At 49.6% G+C, this 21,810-nt stretch overlaps 1 protein-coding gene across 2 annotated transcripts; it reads right to left on the bottom strand.

Annotated features, from left to right (window-relative positions):
- Window positions 1-108: 108 nt before the first annotated feature.
- CACFD1 (calcium channel flower domain containing 1) lies at window positions 109-19,793 on the bottom strand. 2 transcript variants are annotated; one of them, XR_005589911.1, is made up of 6 exons: window positions 19,447-19,793; window positions 12,828-12,900; window positions 11,692-11,817; window positions 9,369-9,476; window positions 7,264-7,578; window positions 109-1,769 (listed from the first exon to the last, which is right to left on the bottom strand). XR_005589911.1 is itself a non-coding variant. In XM_039506547.1 (5 exons), the coding sequence occupies exons 1-5, from the start codon at window positions 19,568-19,570 to the stop codon at window positions 7,485-7,487; spliced, it is 525 nt and encodes a 174-aa protein (XP_039362481.1). In that variant the 5' UTR covers window positions 19,571-19,793; the 3' UTR covers window positions 109-7,484. The 2 variants fall into 2 exon arrangements, 1 of the variants encoding a protein (XP_039362481.1); XM_039506547.1 differs by having other exon boundaries at window positions 109-7,578.
- Window positions 19,794-21,810: the final 2,017 nt, after the last annotated feature.

The following is a 21,810-nucleotide window of genomic DNA, read 5'->3' as shown; positions in this document are numbered from 1 at the left end:
AAAGAGGGCTCCTTAAAGTCAAACAAACAGTCTGTGGACCGGAGAAAACCAGCCGTTTCTTAACACAGCCTGTAAGAGCAAAGCAGCCCAGGGGAAGTAGGGGTTGAATCAAGAGCTTACATTGCTGGCCACTGCCCAGGGTGGGTTGGCAAAGGCCCTTTGTGCCGTTGCAACAATAAAGTGGTTTTGACTCCCATGATCATGGGGCAAGAGACATCACGTTGATTTTTAAGGAAAGGCTCTGACGCTCCAGGGCAGTGCCCTGCACTGAGGGAGACTGTGCCTGTCCTAATGACCCCTCCCAATGCACAGTTCCCAGATATGCACCTGGGAAATGTCTGTTCTTTTGTGCAGCATCACTTGGAATTTTACATGAACAGTGATTTCAAAAAAGGCAGCAAGAGGGAGAGAGAGTTTTTCATATAAAAAGCTGCCACATTTTATTGCTAAAACTGCACATTACACCAGATGCCTAATAAACAGGAGTGAGACCAAATTCAGTCCACACAGAAAGGATCCTTAGAACAGAACAAAGAAAGGGAATAGAAACAAACAATGCTAGTGCAGCTGCCCCACTGTAGGGAGACACATTAGGTGCAGACAATACTTTTGCTGTAGCTACAGACAGGTCCTTCCCCCTCCAGGGATTGTTCTAACAAAGAGGGTGTGAGAGCTGCTTTTCTTCCCATGTTCAGCCACTGAAGGAGGCAGGGAAAGCCTCTCTTGGAGATGTGTTGGCCCTCCCATCTTTGAGATTTCCGCTACACATGGTTAGCAGCACCTTGTCACCACCATCCTCAGCAACATCACCACAGGGCTACCCTAGTCTCTTGCAGGCTGACGGTCTCACCGTAGCACCAGCCAATGCCCACACTATCCCTGGGTCAAACACAACCATGCAAGTAGCTTGTACAGGGTTTGAACAGCAGCCCGTACCAAAGGAGCTTGGCGTTTCCAGAACAGCAAAGACCCTGGTTTTGGACTGACTGTCCAACCATTCATCCAGCCACACGAACACTGTACCAGCAGATGATTCACTGACTTGCCTGCTCCCTTCCATTACTAGTACACCTCAATGCACTGGAACTGGGAGTGGTGGGATGAAATTAAGACATGGTACATTTGGGCTGGATATCAGGAAAGGTTTCTTAATACTGAGGCCTCCTGGATTAGACTGGAGAATGGTCCCTAAGAGCAATGATGGAATTCCCTTCAGATGAAACATTTCAAACTGCATGGGACAGGTTAGTAGAAGGTAGAGACGGGTCAAAACCAGAACTCCAGATCCAGACTCCTCTGGACTTCAGGAAATTTCAGATCCAGACCCAAACTTTGCAGCTCAGGCCCATATCTACCATGCACTGGCTAGGATTTGACTAAGTGTGATCCAGCACTGTAAGGGTTCCCTGCAGTTCTTACTTGAGTCGCGGATGCTCAGCACCTTTGGAAATCCTGCCCAAGACTTCTTCCATCTCAAATGCATTCGGACCAAATCCTGAAGTCTTTGAAACTCTCATGGAAGCCAGTGGGCATTTTGCCTGAGTAAAGAGTGAGTGAGGCCAGAGCAAGAACCTCAGGGTTTGGCCTAAGGGAGTTTTGCATGAGTATAAAACTGGGAAGGATGTTGGGTTGTTCTCTATAATGAGAACTTTATTCTTTGAGTGTAGCTCCTTTTCCTTTATACCCACGCCGGTCCATATTCTGCTATTCAGTCCAAAGTCTCAGAAATCACAGTGGCTCTTTCCGGAGGTAGAATGGTCTTTTATTCACTGCATACACAAAGAATCAATTCATGAGTCTTACAAAACCAGCACTCGCTGCCTTCTAGAGCAGCATGGCCTAGGTACATAGTATAAATGAAGCTTCAAGTCTTCCCTTTACTGCCCAGTGTAAAATTGTCCCAGATGGAAATGGAGCTTGCAAATACAGCGCTGTCACCTTTTATGAATAAAATAGACGAGGAGAGATTAGTAACTCTGCTTATGCCGTGCAAATGCGCGTTGGGAACGAGAACTGCCCAGACGGCCCTGTGTCTGGTGGGGGTGTGCACCTTTGCACCCAGTACCTGCGTATCGTTCGTTTGCAATGCCACCCTCTTCGCAGCCAATGAATTCCCATCTCTCTGTAATGTGCACATTATACAACCTCCAAAGTTCTCTCCTGAGAGGCCTTTCCAGCATGACCCAGCGCACATGGAACACAGGGGTTCCTTGTCTGTAAAGACCCCCCTGCAGCCTACACATCACCAGCGTCTGAAGGGTTAGTGTCGGGGTTGGACTGAGACTGTAAACTCCCTGGGGCAGGTTCTGGAACTTCATCTATGCTTGTACAGCTCCTGACGGTGCTCAGCAAGTACTATTAATAACCGCCCAGCACTGTGAATGGAGCTACTCACTACTGTATTCATAATGGTATCTTAAGGGTCTTAGCTACACCCCCAAAAGTAATTGCTTATCCATGCTAGGATCAGAGCCAGGCTAACTACAACTGTATTTACTGCTGCTGCTCCTAAAAGCCCTTTATGTGGCATGTCTAATACAGAATTCAGCAGTAAGGAGGGTTGTCAGCCTGCTGAAGTCTACAGTCATGATAACAACTATCACAGAGTCATCTGCAGCACGAAGAGGGTCTTGGGCTTTAAAGCCCAAGTTTCCAAAAGGGCCCACTAATTTTGGGTGCCCCATGCTGGTCCTGAAGTCAGTGGGTGCTTGGCACCTCTGGAAATCAGGTCCTGGGGGTCTTGAGGCACCCAAGTTTAGTAGCCACTTGAAAATTCTGGCCAAAGGCTTGTACTCCATCCTTACAGAAACGTCCTTATGTCCCCAATTCATGCTGGATGCTTAACTCGGAGCATGTTCTTAAGGCTCATTGAAGTCAGTGGGGCCAAAGCACATGCCTAAGTTCTTTGCTGAATTGGGGCCTGACCCCAGACCCTGGGGCTCAGAGCACAGGATGATCTCATGAGACCTCCCACTGAGGTCTGGGGGAGTTTTGCCATTGACACCAACGGAAGCAAGATCAGACCATGCAAGCGGCCAATCTTAGTAAATATTTGAAAGGACAAAAAGCGCTCAGATGTTATTGTAACAGGGGCCTTCTGAGAACCCCGTCCTGACAGGAATCTAGGCACAGCATGGTGAATGAAGGACCTCGCCACTTCACTGGCTTACTTCTGTGGGCGTAGGTTAGACTCCGTGTTAGTCTATCACATCTGCTTTGCTTTTAATTTCCTTTTATTCAGGCTACCGTATAACTACTCACAGAACAAAGCAATCACCACTAATTCATGCCAGCAACTCTATGCTTTACTCTGCGATATCCTTCTACTGAATACTAGTCTAACTTCACTAAACCCCATTGAAATCAATGGTGCAATTGTCCCATTCACTCAATGGGACATTACACTTTTCTTTTTTTATCTAGTAAAGGTATTGCATAGGGACACTGTCCAGACAGGGCTGCTGTCACATGACACGCTCCACCACCAGTCTTATTCTGAGGTATCCTTTAAACACAGAATCACTGTACGTTATCCATGCCATGAAGGGCCCATTGACATTAGTGGTGCAAGTTATCCAGTGCCATGCTACCTAGTAACTCAAATACCCTGGAAAGTCAATGCTCCATGTGCAGGAAGGTCCATGTACAGTAATGCGGCTCTAACACGGAGCTAGTGGCTCACAAATGGGATCAGACCATTTATTAAACACAGTGGCATCTGGGTTGACAATTCACGTAAAGCGATGGAGGTGCTAAGATCCTAGGGAGGGGGATGTGGAACAAAATAGCTGCTAAAGACTGAGCTGCAGGGACATATGCGTGTCTGTGAGTCTGTCTGTCTGTCCAATAAACTCTGGGCTAGATCAGGGGTTCTCAAACTGGGGGTCGGGACCCCTCAGGGGGCTGAGAGGTTATTACATGGTGGGGGGGGGGTCGCAAGTTGTCAGCCTCTGCCCCAAACCCAGCTTTGCCGCCAGCACTTATAACGGTATTAAATATATTTAAAAGTGTTTTTCATTTCTAAGGGAGGGTCACACTCAGAGGCTTGTTATGTGAAAGGGGTCACCAGGACAAAAGTTTGAGAACCACTGGGCTCGAGTCTCGGCTGGTGTAAATCTGCAGAGCTCCTTTGACTTTAATGGAGTGACGGCAATTTGCACCAGCTGAGGCCTTGGCCCCAATAACCTTAGGAGGCACCATCAGCTCACTCTACAATACACACACTAATGCCTTCCAGCAAAATCAAACCAGCAGCCTGATTTTTCCACAAGACAGGGCTCAACCCTGCTCCCACTGAGGTCAGTGAAGTTTTGCCATTGACTTCAGTGACTATAGGATCTGTGCTGCCACAACCGGATCTGAACTGGATTGTTGTTAACATGGTGTCAGCCAAACTGTGAACACAACTTAAAAAGATCATTTCACACACTGACTCTGGGGCTGGAAAGCGACAGGTCAGCTGGTTGGTAAATCCCTCTCCTGGGTGTGTAATAAACAGCACCTTACTCTAAAGGCTGAAACAGTTCAGAGCATTTTCTTACAGTAGCTAGGGCTCCTCTCTTTGCCCAGAGAGACACCTGAAATTAAACGAAGCATTCCCTTGAACTATGGCAAAACACTGTCCTCTGTTAAATAGTGTTTCCTTCTATGTCTAGTGAGAACAGTCCCAGCAGAAATACTTAAATACCCCAAAATAAATTATTCTTCCACTTTTCAACGAGAACAAAAAGCAACAGTGTAAAACAAAACCATAAATCCAGTGTAAACCTATGATCAGAAGACAGTGTAGGGGTCAGTGTGGAGAAAAGAGGGAAGTGGACTCAGAGAATGATCCATACCCGGCAGAAGAGAATCAAACAGAGAATGCGATCAGGGCACTGTGTATGTAGAATGTTCTATAGAAGAAGCGAGTTCTGTAGTCCATCCAGTACAAAACTGGTGAATGTGGATTTGATCCTACACCACAGTGTCAATGGGAGTTTCAGCACTGAGCTGAACAGGAGCAGGATCAGAGCCTGTGTGCCCAAGTAGAAAGCGGGTATGATGCATACTAATTACTAAAGAGCCTCTTTTTTTCCCGGCCAAGAAGATCCCAAAACTGCACCACCGAGAATCCTCAAGCCCTGCTTTAAAATGTAGCCACCTCTGGGGTAGCACGCGGCAGCAGTTTAACAGTGCACAGCGGCAGGGTAAAACAGGAAGTGATGACGAACAGTTGAATTCATTTGGTTACACCTGTAGGATGTGTAAGACTTCTCAAGTGTAGTGTACAGTTATAGCTTGTTAAAACCCACAAAGCTATTATGTCGCCTTTTTCTTCTGTGAGCTAAGAGCCACATTTTGCTCTCAGCTAAACCAGTGTAACTCCAGAGTCACCCGCTGAGCTCAGTGGAATTAATCTGGATTACTCAGAGCGCAGAATCTGGGCTCAAGTTCCAAGGCACCAGGTTAGAGTTAATGTTATTTTTATCTGCACTTTGTCTAGTGGCTCCAGGACAGGATGAGGCCTTTACTTTCACAGTTTAAAAGGAAATCAAACCGTCACAAAGCATGCTAGGGGAGGCAACAGCTGCAAACAGTATGTAGTGTCTAGTTGGACTAGTCAGAGGGTCCATTCGCGAGCACGGCCTCTTTAAAGTAGCAGCAACTTGGGACAGAAAAGTTAACTAGGGGAGAACAATATGAGCTGGAGTGGGCTGGCAGTGTCCTTGCTGCTGGATGCAACGAATGCACCTGACTCTGTGCAAGAGCACTACAACCTGCCAGGCTATCCTCTCAGCGACACATGATGATAGGCCGGCGGCAGGGGGTGGGGGACGCGAAAGCATTATTAGAGCAGGACACAAATTCCATGGTATAAAGTGAGTTGGTTCATCTTAGAGAATCCTAAGCAAATTTTAACAGGCGGATGCAGCGTAGAACGCTTCCCAGAGCTGAGGCATCCCAACGCTGCAGGGGAAAGCGTGCCACCTGCCCACGCAGCAGCAATACGGGGGGCTGCAAACCACCTGCTTTTTGGCATGAGCCTAAATGCTAATGTCGGCGCGGGACAGAAAAAAAGACTATGTCCCACATCCGTAGGTACTGACGCTGCATGGAGAGGCAGTAGGAGAAAGAGCACCTAAGGAGGTTTAAGATTCCAAATCAGAATCTGGGCACCTGAGCAAGGGACCTTCCTTCATACCAGTTACCCTATGTCACCGTTTAAATGGACAGGACCAGCAAAATCCTGCTCAGCTCAAGGAATGTTACCATCATTTCTGCTGAGGGAAAGAAATTCTTACTCCCCTTTTCCTCCAGTGAAAGGGTGAGTGGTAACAGGAAAAGGGAAAAAAAATCCCTACGGAGGCAAACTGAGGAGCTGATCTGGTTCAAGTCCTCTGTGCAACGCAGCCGCTGCCTGCAGCTATACGCAGAGGGATGTGGAGGTTGTGCTCTACACGTATTAGGACCTGATCCAAAATCCATTCAAGATCGTGGGAGTCTCTCCATTAACTTCTGTGGGCTTCCGATCAGGTCTCTGGAGGGTTTGTTATTGTCTTAAGTTACTTTTGTGCTGTCAAAGGTGTTTCGCTACATGGCAGTAATTCCTGACCTAACTGCCCCTAATCTAAAACCCTAAAATAAAGCAACACCAAGGATCAATTAGTTCCTAACCCAATCTATTCAGCCATCTGCACTACTGTATATCATTAACCCCTAGATTAGCATAGGACACCCTTAAAAATCTGTACCACAGAGCACCACTGAAGACTTGTAGTGCACAAAAAGCCAGACTTTTTGTCAGGGCCAATAGGCAACTTCCCAATCACTTCAGTGGGACCAGAAACTGGCCCCATAGTGCCCTCTGGAAATGGGGGAGAGCATCTCAGCTGGGAGGGTACGAGCTTGCCCAGTGTTCCTAATTCACCTTCCAGAAGCCAGGTATCCAGAACGCAGGGCTCCAGGTACATCTTCCAGCTCTTCTCAGGCAATGCCCAGATTAGCTCCCAAGTGAAATCATGGCCAGCAAAAACCCCACTGTACATCTCAATCCCCCGTGGTGAACCAGGGACCTTGCTGAGGAATGGGTACATACCATCGGCTTTGCTAAGCAGCACTTGAAGAGTCAGCTGAGATTTAAGTCACACACCCCTGGTGGCAAAAAGGGATTTTCAGATCTTTGGTGCTGGGTATAACCTGGGCTGGGCAGGGCAGCTAATCACACAAGAGGCTTCTTCCCAGTGAAACCTGCGTCTTCCGGTTGCAATGTGCAATACTCACAGACTGAGACGCCTCCATGTGAGGCTCTTTCGAGGTTATTTTGGAGAGCAAAGTGTCACCTCTTGCCCCTTGGAATTCTAGTTGCTGCAGTGTTTGGAAAGTTCCCCAAGGAATTGATAGAAGAGTGATCAGATTCGTGTCAGAACGGATTTCCACTGCGTTTTTAAAGTCTCACTGTCGGCAGGATGTGGCTCCACAGGAAGGTCACCCAGGAGGGAATTCTACAGCGCCTGCCCCTCCAGAGTCCCTGTTAGCTTCTCCTCATCCGCTTGCTTCTGCTGTTGCTGGATTCTTGCATAGGAAATGGCATCCCCTCTGCAGAGAGAAGGGACAGCATTAGAACATAAGCTATTCGGGGGCAAGGCTGTCCTCTGTGTGTGTGCAGCACCTAGCACAAGGCAGCCGTAATCCAGAGTGGGGCCTCTTGGTGCTACCAGAATCCAAAGAGTAAATAATAACTACGGTGAACAACTCAACAGTCAACAAGGTACGACAGGCAGGTGAGGAGGATTGGGAATGAAAGGAATCACCCGCTACTGACTTCTCAGGCACCTGAGCCTGCTCCCACTGGAATCAGTGGGTATTTTACTATTGACCTGATCAGTTGCTGAATCTAACCCCATCTGAATAGATCTGGCTTTGGGGCTGGGATTTGCCATCATCTCAGCTAGGGCGATTTAGCTCCACAGGTGAAGTTTTGTAAACAACAAAAGGCAAAAGTTTACAGAGCCTGGGCCCCTGAGAACTGCTCTCGGCCGTGATTTTCATTTAATGCCAGTGAAAAACGTGTTTTCTCGTTCTCCAGCAGTGTTTGCAGCCCAAATGCCAGCTTAGCACACGAGCACTAGAAAATGAATCTAACCAGAAATGTTAAAGTGATGCTGACAGGAATTTCCTTTGGGTTGCAGAAAGCAACGAACAGCATAAAAGAAAATCAGAGGGGCAAAATTCTGCTTTAATCATACAAAGCATGGTGAGTATTACAGGCAAGGAGATTTCTAAACACACCCACAAGACTCCGAACCCGAAAGGGTCCCTTTAAAAACTTGCTGACATGTGCTGGGAAAAGTCTTTATTGGTATGTTGCAAGCTCCCACCGTGTGAGTTTATGGCTGTAACGGGGGTGTCCACCCCACACGAGGCCTGAGCAGGTTAAAAAGGGCCCATTAACTTTGTAAGCTGCACCTGGAGGAGCGCAAGGGCTGGATAAAGCCTAGCTGAAGATGAAGCCCAGCTGGGCTTGTGCAAAGCGAGGAAGTTGAGCGCAAGAGGAGGCCGCACAGAGCAGCGGTGCAGTCGCTCCCTACAGAGAAAGGGAGTTGTCTAGGGATGAGGCGTCGTCGTAGGGGGAAAGTAAGACTTGGGACCCTGGACTACAGAGACTGGCAAGGAGCCACAGGGAGCGTAGGAAGCTCAAACTGGCAAACCCAGAGGTGGGCCCGGAGACAGAGGAAGGAGCTCAGGGAAACAGAAACAGTCTGAAGTTTGAGTAGACCATGGTCACAAGACACGGCATCCCTGGGCTGGGACTCAGAGTAGCAGGTGGTTCCCCTACCAGCCACTGGGCCTGGGTTGGACCGGAAGACTGCCTGACATGGCACACAGACAGCTTGTCCAGTGGGACTTTGAGCCCCTGGAAGGGGAGGACTAAATCGTGATCCGGCCAGAGGGCTGAGTCACGAAGAGGCAGCACCCCAAGTCCCAGAGAGAGAGGCAACAGTGCGAGCAACCTATGGAAAACGGCACCAGACGCAGCGAGAGCTGATCCCCAGCCCCAAGGAGGCGCCCCAGCAGTGAACGCACCCCGTTACAAGGACGCTCTGACCCTGGCTCTCCTAGTGTGCTCAGAAAGACGTTCGCTTTCTTAAGATATGCTCTCCATGAAGCACTCCTAGCCCCCAAATCCTGCCACACAAACTGTTTGCATGAACCTCGACTGCTGCAGGTATAATTAAATACCACCCACGCAGGGCCCAGTCTCGCCACACTGACTGCCTGGCGTCCCGGCAGCCCCGTTGAAGCCAAATGGCTCTGCTGTAGAGTCGGGGTCGCAGGGCCAGCCTCACCCCGGTACTGTATGTGAAATAACGCGCTTTCTCCCTTACTTCTTGCCAAGCGCCGACAAGCCGTACAGCACTCCTGTTGCAAAAGCGATAGCATTTCCCAGTAACGTGGTCAGCGTCAGACTGAGTATGACTGGAAACACGGCCATCCTGGGGGAGAGAGACAGCGTCAGCCATGAAACAATCCCCACGGGGCTCCCCTCTCCGCCTGTGTTGGAAATTATTTCCCTAATAGGTTGACTCAGTTTGCACACAAGCGTCTCTTTATTAGTTCAAAGGCCGCTTGGTGTTAATTTCACCCACGTCAGTGCACGCTTGTCTTCTATATCCCAACAGCAATACAGCTACGAGCACTGCCCAAAATACATCAGACCCAGACCCGGGAGGCTCCTGCCCATCATGGTGTAACTCCAAAGGGGGAAGGAGAAAACTCTGACAAACAAACTTCGTCAAGCCTGTCTTTCTCTACACTATAGCAAACAAGCGAAGTGCTGCCGGTTACTGGATCTTCGCCAAAGACAGAAAAGGCAGGCTGAGGGCTACACCCCGCACATGATTTCCAATGAATCATGCTTTCTCTAGTTCCCAAGCCTTACATAAGATAGAGCTGGTATTTTCAGGGTCACGACACCTTTAATCCAGACAAGTCTTCTTTCTAATTTATTCTCTTATTCATGCTTTAAGCCTATGGCTCACATGAACATTCAAACTCAGACCCTTAATTAGGGGTCTACCAAATCCGCAGCCGTGAAAATCATGTCATGGACTGTGAAATCTGGTCTCCCCCGTGAAATCTGGTCTCCAGCTGCTCAGCTGTGAAGGCAGAGCGGCAAGCCACGGCTGCTGCCTGGCACCCAGCTCTGAAGGTAGTGCCACCCGCAGGGAGCAGTGGAAAAATGAGGGTGGCATTACCACAACCCCCTCATAGGCTTGCGACCCCCGTCTGGGCCCGGGCCCTAGTTTGAGAAACGCTGTGAAGAAATAACATTCTTTTTTGAGTAACATCTCTGCAAAATTTGCTATTTATGCCATGAACAATCCATGAAAACTGTGTGATTTCTCTGCGATTGGACCCCTACCCAATGCAGGCCCCTGTTCCTACCAGCTGGGAGTGGCTGCACTCTTCCATTCCCCTGGAAGCAATGCACGTGCTCTCTGTGACACCCTGGGCTGACCTCTCCGCTAAGGGCCAGATTCTGCCTTGATTCCTGCTCTCACAGGTGTTGTGGAAAATTGACCACATGGTTGATTTTGGATCAGACAGCCTGAGGCTCCTTTATTGATCAATCAAACATGCATGGATGGGGGAGTCAGCCAAGGCAGCCGAACCCCCCGACAGATAAAATGCAAGAGCTTATATAGAATAAAACCACAAGAATGATATATATACTTCCTTACAGTTTTACCTCCATATAAGGAACAAAGCAAAGCAAGCCCTTTCTGTTTTTCCTTACGTTTGCCCTTTGCGGTTTCTTGCTCTGTCACCTGGCAGCTATTAATCATAAGCTGTTACAAAAGGTTAATCCTACTTTTATAATTTCTACAGTTAGTTCTGCTTATATAATTTCTGTCTATCCTTCTCCTTTAACACCCCCCACACACCTTTCCTCCTTCCTCCAGGCCACACATACAGTTCACCTGACCATACATACAGTTCACTTGGCCAAAGTTTAGGCCTTAGGCCATTTTCCTCCTCACAGGATTGGGCAGAACCTTGGCTTCTCCACCCACAGGCCAGCCAGTGCAGCTGGGCTGGCACAGGGTGGGCAGTGATCAGCTGCTGCTCAGACTATTTCCCCCGGGAAGCAGGGCAGAAATCGTGAGCACAGTCCCTTCCCTGGGCTGGCGCGGCTATGCCGTGCCCCTTCCTCAGGCACAGACTGAAAGGTTCACAGACTGAAAAGCTCAAGGGCCTGATTATGACCTCCCTGAGACTGGTGTAATTTCAAATCCTCCAGGCCAGGGATAGTCTATTTCCTGGTTCTGTCCAGCACCCGGCACAATAGGGATAATGGCTCTGGCTAGCCACCCAAGTCCAAGCCTGCCTGACCCCCTGGGTCCGATCTCAGGTGGCTAGTCTGAGCCGCTGGCAGGGCGGCAACCTCTACACTGCTCTTCTTAGCGCGCTAGTTCGAGCGAAGCTAGCATGAGTCTGTCTGCCTGGGCTGGGAGGCTGCTTCCAGGTGCAGTGTGGACGTAACCCCTAGCGTTCAAGGCTGAAAGGGACCACCAGATCCTCTCATCCGTGTATCACAGGCCACCAAACCCACCAATCAGGGCCAAAGTCCACTAAACCGCCCGTCCAACCCCTCTGCCAGCCTCCCCCCTCGCCGGCCCACAGCTGGAGCCGGCCATCAGTCCTTACCCACAGTAGAAGGCAGCTTTTTGCCAGGGCCGCAGCTTATCCGCCCGCGCAGACACCGCGTTTGCAAATTCAATAAACTGGCAGCAGAATGGCGCTTCGCACAGGAACAGGATAAAGGCATTTAACCTTCAAAACAAAGCAAAAGAGAGTTAACCCATCAGAGGGAACTCGATTCTCACGGTCGGGGTCCCATTCACAACTCTGCCAATGATCCAAACAGCTCCGATTCTTAACAGTCAGAGAGATTTTATTACATGGGGCCAGATTCTGCCTCCTCGCCCCTTCCAGTGGCCAACAGTCCATTTGAACTGGACACGTGGGACTCCCCCTTTCAGACAGGGACCCCCAGGGTGGCATGGAGCCAGTGTAGTGCGCTCCAGCAATCCTGAGACAGGGGAGTGACCCTGCTGAACCAAGCTAGGCATTGCAAGTGAGAGACGCCGCCTCCCCTCGGTTACACGGAGCCTGAGCCTAGCACAACCGAGGATCCTGCCCTGAAAGCCTAGCTCAGCCGCGATGTAAATGGGGTGTAAGTTACACATAGAGCATAGGTTGGTCCAAACTGGGTGAAAATGCCCAGTCCACACACACTTGACCTTACACTCTCCTGTTACTCTCCTGCTGCACATCCCCTACACTGCTTTACTGCCTACTCCCCACGTATCACTAGGGCAGTTTAGGTCACCATGGCAGCTACCTCAAGCCATATCTGGCCCGGAGCTTTTCTGGGTAAATCCTTAGTGATCCCCAGGATTTGCGCACAAGCTTTGTAGCAGCAGACGTAGAAGCCTGTATGACACCTGCAGCCAATGGCGCTTCATGAAGGGACCCCGCTTATTTGCATGCAGGATGCCCCTGTTTTATTCTGGATCAGAGTCTCCTGAGAGTTGCAGACGGCAAGATCGGGGAAGATCAGTACACTAGGCTAACCCAGCTGCCTCGCACAGCGGGGACGAGACCCTCACGACCCAGGAGACAGAGAGTGATCTCTTGCAGCGGTAGGCGGCCATTACAAAATGCGAGCACCGAGTTCTTTGCCCACAAAGCGCAGCTCTATCGCCTGCCGCTGCTAAATGGTGATTCCAAAGTCGAGACCAGCAGTGCTGGGGCAGAGAGGGAAGAACTCGCATACTTACATCATCCACACCCCAGCTGCTATGTTCAGGGGGTTGATGGTCACGCAGTTCCAAAGGCCAGCAAGTGCGCAGGCTTAAAAGCAAAGAGATTGATTTTAATTCATGTGAAAAATAAACCACAACATACGTAGGGGTGGCAGCGTGATCTAGTGGACAGGGCACTGGCTTGGCAGGTAGGAGATCTGGGTTTGAATCCTGGCTCTGTCACTGACGAGTTGTGTGACCTTGGGCAAGTCTCTGCACCTGTGCTTTCCCTCTTCATCCTGTATTAAACTCTCCAGGTCAGGAATTAGCTCTCACTACTTGTATGTACAGCACCTAGCACAATACGGACCTGATTTCAATTGTCACCTGCAGCTGCTACTATGATATGAATAACAACTACATAGACCAATCCACACTGAAGGGGAGAGATAATGGACAGAATGATTAGGATTTAGGAGATAGGGTCTACTCCCAATTTGGCTAAAACAAGAGCACGGGGTGCCTTTGGCTCAGGACACTCGTCCTTCAGGCTTGTGTTTCTACAGGCATTCAGGGCTATACCGAACCCCAGTGTGTTTGCTTTCAAATTAAATCATTTTAAGGGCGTCTCTGTTTTTATTTGCTGAAGAATCTCAAGTCACATGTAACTGGCCCCGAGGTAAACAACGAGCTACCTGCCGGCAGCACGGCCTTCCAACGGCAGCATCTTTTGCACAAGTAAACAGTGAAACGAAAAAATAGCTGCAGTCTGCAGCGAACCGAAGGCAGAAACAAGAACTGACAAATGGGCCAAATTCCTCTCTCATCTACAGCGCTGTATATTCAGAGTGACTCCTCTGAAGTCGTAGGGACTTATCCGAAGATACTCTGGGCAGACATAGGTGGAACCCAGAGCAGAACCTGGCCTTCTTTCTGCAGATATGTTTGACAAAGCAAGCCCCAAAATAACCCACAAGGCCTTGAGTATGTAATGCAAGAAAAGGAGCCAGCCAGCAGTTTGTGAGCCTGGAGTGCATGCATTTACCTACCAGCTCATTAAACTTGCAAAATGTCACCTGCATTCGATACAGCCAGTCTCCTCAATTAACAATAAGAGGCTGCCTTCATGCCCAGGGTAACCAGAGCTCAGGTGTGGAGGAGGGGCTGCATGGTCTGCGTGTAGGACAGAGCCAGCGGCTGGCTCAATAAGAAATAACAACACTAAACAAAACTCCAGCTAAAATAGGGTCTCTAAAGGTTAGTATAGAGGCTGCTGGGTTTTTTTTAACCCATGCAATGCAAAGGACTGGTGTCTCTGTGACCTACTCAGGGTTAAGGATTTCCATAGATGAGAGTCTACATGGGTCATTGCCCTGCCTGTGGTGTGTCTTGTGTGGTTGTACCTCATCTTAGAAAACAGAGAGCGACGTGGGGGAGTTTTTAAAGCAATCATTAATGAACCCTCAAAACCCAGTATAATTAGCACCTTCCACATATGGGGAAACCGAGGCACGGGGTGGCAAAGTGACTTGCCCAAACTCACCCAGTGAGTCAGTATCACAGTGAGAACTCAGGACTTCCTGTGCTCAGCCACTGGAGCCCACCCTTTGGGAAACACTAAGCAGTACGATTTTCTAACAAGGTCCGCCAGGGGTATTTCAAGGAGACTAATGCATTCCAAGGATAATGAAGACTCAGTGTGAGAGGTCAGCCGGAGAAAAGAAAAAGACAAAGGAGAAATAATAATAACTCTTATCTAGTGCTGCTTTTCAACAGAGGTATCATTATCCCCATTTCACAGATGGGGAAACTGAGGCACAGAGCGGCAGAGTGACTTCCCCAAGGTCACTGAACAAACCAGTGGCAGAGCCAGGTCCAGCACCCAGGTCTTCTGAGGCTCAGTCCAGTACCCTATCCCCTGAGGATACATGCACTAACAGGAAATGGAACCAGCCTGCGGGGTTCAGGAGATTCCTTATTCAATTCTTCCTAAACTATCCGCTGGTGAGGCCTGCGTGCGCTCCCACTGGAACCAGAGCTCCAGGCAGGGCTAGTGGGACCAGCTGCTGGCACAAAGACAGGACATAGACAGCTCTACTGCTCATCCTTGATACATCTTAGCAGATAAAAGCATCAGCTTGTGAGGTGGGCAAACAGTTAAACCCAGGGCTTCAGGCACTCACGTTGCCCATAAGAAAGTGCATGATTATCATAAGTAGGAACCACTTAAGAGTCACATCGCAGCTGTCATCCGAAAGCACTTTCAGACTGATAGACCAGTTATATACAGGGATCCCTTCACCCACCACAGAAACATAACTTCCTCTGGGGTGGAACTCAGCAGCTGATATTCACCACTCACAACAACACTACACAACAGTCTAGGAAATTTAGAAAGATCCCACATTCAGCTGAAACCAGAGAGAGAACTTCGAGGGCAGAATGCTATAATCCAAGCACAAATTTGGCCTACACACCAGGGCTAATAACTTCTTGGAATACATTTTAAAAAACAATTACGATTTGAGAGTTCTTGTTATGAGGACCCACCCCCAAAACAAACCTGACTGCAGAATGCCTCTGTACGACTCTCAGCTAAGCAAGAGATTGTTTTAACCCTCAGTGTAACACCACCAGTGACCAAACCGTCCTCTCACTCTTATCGACGCCTTCCTTAGTAGCCAAAAAGGCTACTTAGTAGCCAAAAAGCTGTCAGTCGAGATTTCTTTTCCAGTTCAAGGCCACAGGAGCTTTTCAATTATGAAAACGTCTGCTGGGATTTGTGGTGTGGAAGACGGACAGGTCTGGTGCTTAGTCAATTAACTAATTTGCTGAATCACAAAGGAGCACACAGCAAACATGGAGCTAAAATGAACTCTCAGCAAAAGAATTCACTCCTCTATAATTCATAGAATCATAGGACTGGAAGGGACTTGCACTCATGGCAGGACTAAGCATTATCTAGACCATCCCTGGCAGGTGTTTGTCTAACCTGCTCTTAAAAATCTCCAGTGATGGAGACTCCACAACCTCCCTAGGCAATTTATTCTAGTGCGTAACCACCCTGACAGTTAGGAAGTTTTTCCTAATGTCCAACCTAAACCTCCCTGGCTGCAATTTAAGCCCATTGCTTCTTGTCCTATCCTCAGAAGTTAAGAAGAACAGTTTTCTCACTCTTCCTTGTAACAACCTTTTATGGTCTTGAAAACTGTTATGTCCCCTCTCAGTCTTCTCTTCTCCAGACTAAACAACCCCAGTTTTTTCAATCTTCCCTCCTAGGTCATGTTTTCTAGACCTTTCATCATTTTTGTTGCTCTTCTCTGCACTTTCTCCAATTTGTCCACATCTTTCCTGAGCCCAGTCACCTGCTCCAACCACTATATAGTTCTGTCTCTAATACATTTTGGGCCAAGTTCAGGTCTCAGCAGTCACAGCTCCACTGGGGCTGCATCGCCATATGCTAGCATTTGAACCCATTACAATACAAACTCCTTTTGTATTTGAATGAATCTGGCATTTTCTGAATAAACTCTCTCTCTCTTTAGCAGTCTGGATACAATCAGCTAAAATACGAATAAATTGGTTCCATTTCTTAGTGACCCACAAAGGCTAGAGATACATTTCCAGAGTCCTGTAGCAAACTGTGTTGTCTCCCTGCACTCTGGGAATCTGCCTCCTGTTCTTTTGCTTCCCTGATATGAAGCTCTTTGAAAAGACATGGTTGTTAGTAGGTGGGATTCAGAGAATTGTCCCTTCTGTTACCTGCCATTAACTTTTGCCTCTACTTGCCCAAGAGTCGCTCAGCCTCTTTTTCCCCTGCTTGGCGGTAGCGGGGCAGTTACCCCGCTCCTGGAAACCAAGGGTTAATGTAGGCTGAATGGGGAAGTGGCCATAGCTGGGGCCACACCTAGTCAGGCCATAGGCCCTGATAAGAAAGGCTAAGGGAGGTGCTGAGTCAGTCTCAGTCCAGCCGTGGAGGGAGAAGCATAGGCACCAACGCCGTGGGTGCTCTGCACCCACCAGCAGCTCCCCGCCCCGCCCCCCAGCTCACCTCCGCCTCCTCCTGAGTGCGCCACTGAGTCCTGCTTCTCCCCCCTCCCTCCCAGCGCTTGCGCCGCGAAACAACTGTTTCACGTGGCAAGCAGTGGAAGGGAGGAGGAGGAGGAACGCGGCGTGCTCGGGGAAGAGGAGGGGCGGGGATCTGGGGAGGGGTCCAATGGGGGCAGGGCCGGGGGCGAGCACCCACCGGCGCCAAGGAAAGTTGGCGCCTGTGGTGAGAAGGGCCTAGCTGCCTGGAAGCAGAGGGTCTCTCAAGCAGAGCAGTGCTGGGGAAGGGCAAGGGGAGCTGGGGAGCACCAGCCTGGCAACTCCCCAGGCTGAGGCCTTGTCTGGGGTCTCAAGAGGTACCGGGGCTGAAGAGGTGCAGCCCGGGGATAGGCAGAGGCAGCTGGTCCTACCCCCTGGCCAGTGATGAGTGGCCATTACAGACTGCAGTTTGCCCCAGAGGAAGGGGGCTAGATGATGACTGGCAGTAGCCACTGAGGCAAGGTGGGTATAGAGGGTTGGGGATTCCCCTGGGAGGGGAGACCCGGGGGGGGGGGGTACTGCTGTGGGCAGTATCCCAAGGTAAAGAGCACGGGGGTCTGAGGCAGGTGAGATACTGGCCAGCAGAGGGCGCTCTGAGAGCTAAAGTGAGCTAATTCCCAGACTGACCAGCAGGAGGTGCTACACTGGTGAGTCAGCGCTCTGTTACCCTGGCAAAATCACAAGGAGAAGAAACTTTCAGGTATCTACATTGATTTTCCGGCCTTCCTGGTTTGTTTGCAATACTGTTACTGATCACAAGAGGCTGACCGCAACTCTTGCCAAATCTGATGTTTGTCGGGCAGCCCCAGCACCTGGAATCATGTGAATAGGTGAGACTCTCGGCTTTCATGTTTTTAAACATTTTGAGCGCTCCTGGTTGCAGAGAAAAGTTGGAAACATGACCTGAGTGTGCCCTAAATGCTCAGAAGCCAAAGAAAAAGAACCCAAATGTCTTATTTTCCCCAATCTCATGACTTTGAAAGCACACTGGTGATTTTTTAAGGCTTGAAGTTGGCAATGCTGTCCGTGGCATATAACAGCTGTCCCCTTCAGCTCTGCACCCTCAGCCCAGAGCATTTCTGTGGCCCCCCAACCATCCTTTGCTAAAAACCCCGGCTCGCCAAGGACTGTATGCTGCACTGAAACTACTGAGGCTGGAGTGGAAGCCTCCAGGTAGCTCTGGTAGCACTCGCCACCTGTGAGGTAGATTCCTCCCTCCCAGCCCTGGGGAGACTCTTCAGCAAATTTCCTGACTGCATGCAAGGTACAGAGGGCCTTGCAAGAAGTGCTGTGCACTGAGGTGAATTTCACCCAGGAGGAGCAACTCTGTTACATCCTTTCACCGCACCAGAAATGCAGCTGCCAACACGTGCCTCAGCTGTGCAGCGTGTTCTGAAGCCCCAGCCCGGCACATCCTCAGGTTAACAAACACGTTCTGCCCAGGCAAACAAAAGGAACTGTAACAAACTTGCCGCCCACTCCAACTCCGGAACAAGAGCCAACCGAGGAGGTGGAGACGGAGAAAGGGAATGGATGCAACGTTACAGCACACGCTGAACAAATCAGAAGTGAGCGTCTTTCTAAGAGACATGCCCTCACGTCCCCAGAAGCGATGGGCTTGATGCAGGAACAGGCACCCGGTGGCATTCTCCGGCCTGCGCTATGCAGGAGGCCAGACGCGGTGATCGTAACAGTCCCTTCTGGCTTTAAGATCTATTCATCTTGTCAAACCATGGAGCAGCACAACCCGATATGACCCAATGGTCCCTGGTGGAACTGCCTTGACTCTTTCCATGGGAGATTGTTAATTTCAGGGGCAAGTAATTAACAAGCCAGCACAGCTCTCCTGCTTTGTGCCATCTCCCTTCTGTTTGTTTCAAAGATAAAATCCCTTATTTTTATTTTTTTTAAAAGGCTCAATATTATCCTTTTGGGGTTTCTATTCAGGGGTTAGTAATAACAGAAGCAAACACACACACACACACAAAATCACTGTGAAACCAGGCGATCAGCAAGGAAAAGAAAAAGTGGAAACACAGAAGCATGGAATGGTCAGTAACAACAATGAACCAACCCCCGAGCCTGCAAACAGCACTCGGATTGCTTTGCCCGTGCAGAGCCCCATTAAAGTCCAAGTGCCATTCCTCTGCCTGCTACACGTTGCAGGATCGGGGCCTCACACCCGGCCTGCTTCCATTGCCTCCCAGGAGCATTCCACCTGCAGAGGAAACGTCCAATTTGGCACAAGAGAAATAATTGATATGTAGAATGACGTTCCTCCCCCAGGATTCAAAGTGCTTCCCAATGAGGCCCAGGCGGGTTAAACAATCAAAGCACACACAACGCAGGCTCCAGTTAAAATCACTCTGATTCCCGCACCTAGACAATGTGCTTCTGGATCTTTGTCTGGCTGTGATTAGACACACGGAGAATTGCTGCTAGGACCTACGCGCTCTTTCATCGCCAGTCACTGGCAGGCGGGCACAGATCAGCATCGCTGACCCAGGACGGCCCATCCCTGGAGGTTATTCCAGGGGCATCCGGCAAGCAGGACCGTAGGGCTACTTACACACGCCCCCGATGACACCGGCGATCCTGCACAGCCACTTGTACCACCAGGTCATGCCATCGTCCGCCGAAGAGGCAGCTGGGGCAGGGGCTGCTTGTTGGAACTGATCCTCCTGGGAGCTCATTGTGTGCCCCCTCTGCAAGGGCTGGGGCAGCCCCCCCTTTGCACCTGAGCCACAGCAGAAGGGGACACCCCCACACACACCCCCAGAAGAGTCAGTGACAGCTCCTCACACCCGTCCTGCGGTGGGGCCCCTCACCACCGCCCCAGGGACCCGGCCTGGCCCCTGACAGCTGCTCTGCTCTTGCTGACAATGGAGAGCCTCTGTCCCCAGCAGCAGCACAGCTTCCACGTCTCCCTGCGTGTTGCATGACGGGTCCCCTCCCTTCCGAGAGGGAGGGCTCTGATGTCACCCTCTCATTAAATAGCGAAGTGGGCAGGGCCCTGCCTGGCCACAGTGAGGAGCAGCAGCTGGCTGAGGAGTGACGGAGCCTCTGGCCACAGGTTGCGTGTGAGTGTGACCTCTGCGAGCGCACGGGCCTAGGCATGCTTGTGAGGCTGCCTGAGTGTGCAAATGCAGGCGCCTGGGTGTAGACGTGCTGCTATCTTGCCTTTATAAAGCATCTTTCGACTTGCCCTGAAACACAGAGGAAGTGTTTGTAAGAGCCAGTCTGGGAACACAGGCGTTCCCTGATGTCCTGCGTTCAGATCCCCAACCCCACACCTCTCCCACGAGCTCCTACATCCGTGTGGGTTCAGCAGCTCTGGTGAACTCTGTCGTCTCTGCTCGCGTTCTTCATTCTTGTGCGTGTCTCTGCACTTTGGCTTCACCAGAGAGGTGAACAGACTTGCCAAAGTTACACAGATTACATCAGTGGTAAAGCCAGGAGCAGAACCAGGAATCCTGACTCCTGGTGCCCTGCGCTAACTACTAGGACATGCTGCCAAGGTGGCCGGTGTGCGAGGGCAGGATCCAGGTCTGTCAGACCGAGTGGCTAGGTAGGAGACATGACGGAGGTGCATCTCTATATGCAAACCAAAAAATGTACTGAGCTAAGTCTGATCAGAAGGAATTGGTTTGGGAGGGACGCAGGGAAACTCCCACTCCACCCTTCACCCCACCTCTCTTCTCTCTGGCAATTAGCGTTCAGTGATTTCCAGAGCTGCCAAATCTCAGTCGTTTGGAAAGAGTGTCCCTCGGTGAGGATTTAATTTTATGGAGCAGTTCTTAAAGTGTTTCCCCCTCTTGCGAAGAGGGATTTTGCAGGGTGTTTCAACGAGGCTTTCCAAATCTCTCGTCTTCCTGGAAATCTTCCCATTCTCATTAGAGGTGGGAGGAAAGCACCTTTTAAATGTGGCGTTGACAACTCTCACGATTTTATCATGCGTCTCGCAATATTCGGAGTTTTTCTTAAGGCCCCTGCTCCTGGAATCATGGGAGTGCATTAGAATTTCAGCTTTGGTTTTTTACAAAAGTTTCTGGCTCTCATGGTTGCAGAGAAAAGTTTGAAAACATAAACCAAGTGCGACCTAAAGGTTCAGACACCAGAAAACAATGAATAAGAACCCGACATCTATTATTATTTTTTTTAAAGCTCATGATTTTTAAGCCAACATCTTGACATTTGAGGCCTGACTCATGATTTTGGAAAAAGTACAGAAAAGGGCAACAAAAATGATCAGGGGTATGGAACAGCTTCCATATGTGGAGAGGTTAATAAGACTGGGACTTTTCAGTTTGGAAAAGAGACAACTAAGGGGGGGAAATGACAGAGGTCTATAAAATCATGACTGATGTGGAGAAAGTAAATAAGGGAGTGTTATTTACTCCTTCTCATAACACAAGAACTAGGGGGTCACAAAACGAAATGAACAGGCAGCAGGTTTAAAGCAAACAAAAGGAAGTATTTCTGCACACAACGCACAGTCATCCTGTGGAACTCTCGGCCAGAGTCTATTGTGGCACCGAGTTCGTCATTAGCAGGACGAGTTCTCTACCTAAATATTGGGAAATGCTATTATTGCTGGCGGACATGTAGTGCCCAATTCTTATTTATGCATAAGGCCCCTGTCCACCATCCTGACAGTAAAGTGGGTGTAAATGTTAGGGTCCTTGTACACTGCCAGAGTGTAAAGGAGCATCAGGTCCATCAATTCTGAATGGTTTATCTGTCCGTGACACACATTCATAGCATCGGCTAAAAGGAAAAATGCTAAAGGGTTAAGCTGCTGACTTTCACTAACTGCTCTAATCTACATCTTCATCGGTGGAGGCTGAGGCACTGTGAGCAGATGAGACCCTGCAAACAAGGTGACATTAAAAGCAGCAAAGAGTCCTGTGGCACCTCATAGACTAACAAATCA

This window comes from Mauremys reevesii, linkage group 19 (genome assembly GCF_016161935.1).
Source record: "Mauremys reevesii isolate NIE-2019 linkage group 19, ASM1616193v1, whole genome shotgun sequence".
NCBI classification, from domain to species: Eukaryota; Metazoa; Chordata; order Testudines; family Geoemydidae; genus Mauremys; species Mauremys reevesii.
This window is presented reverse-complemented; position numbering and strand designations above follow the sequence as displayed.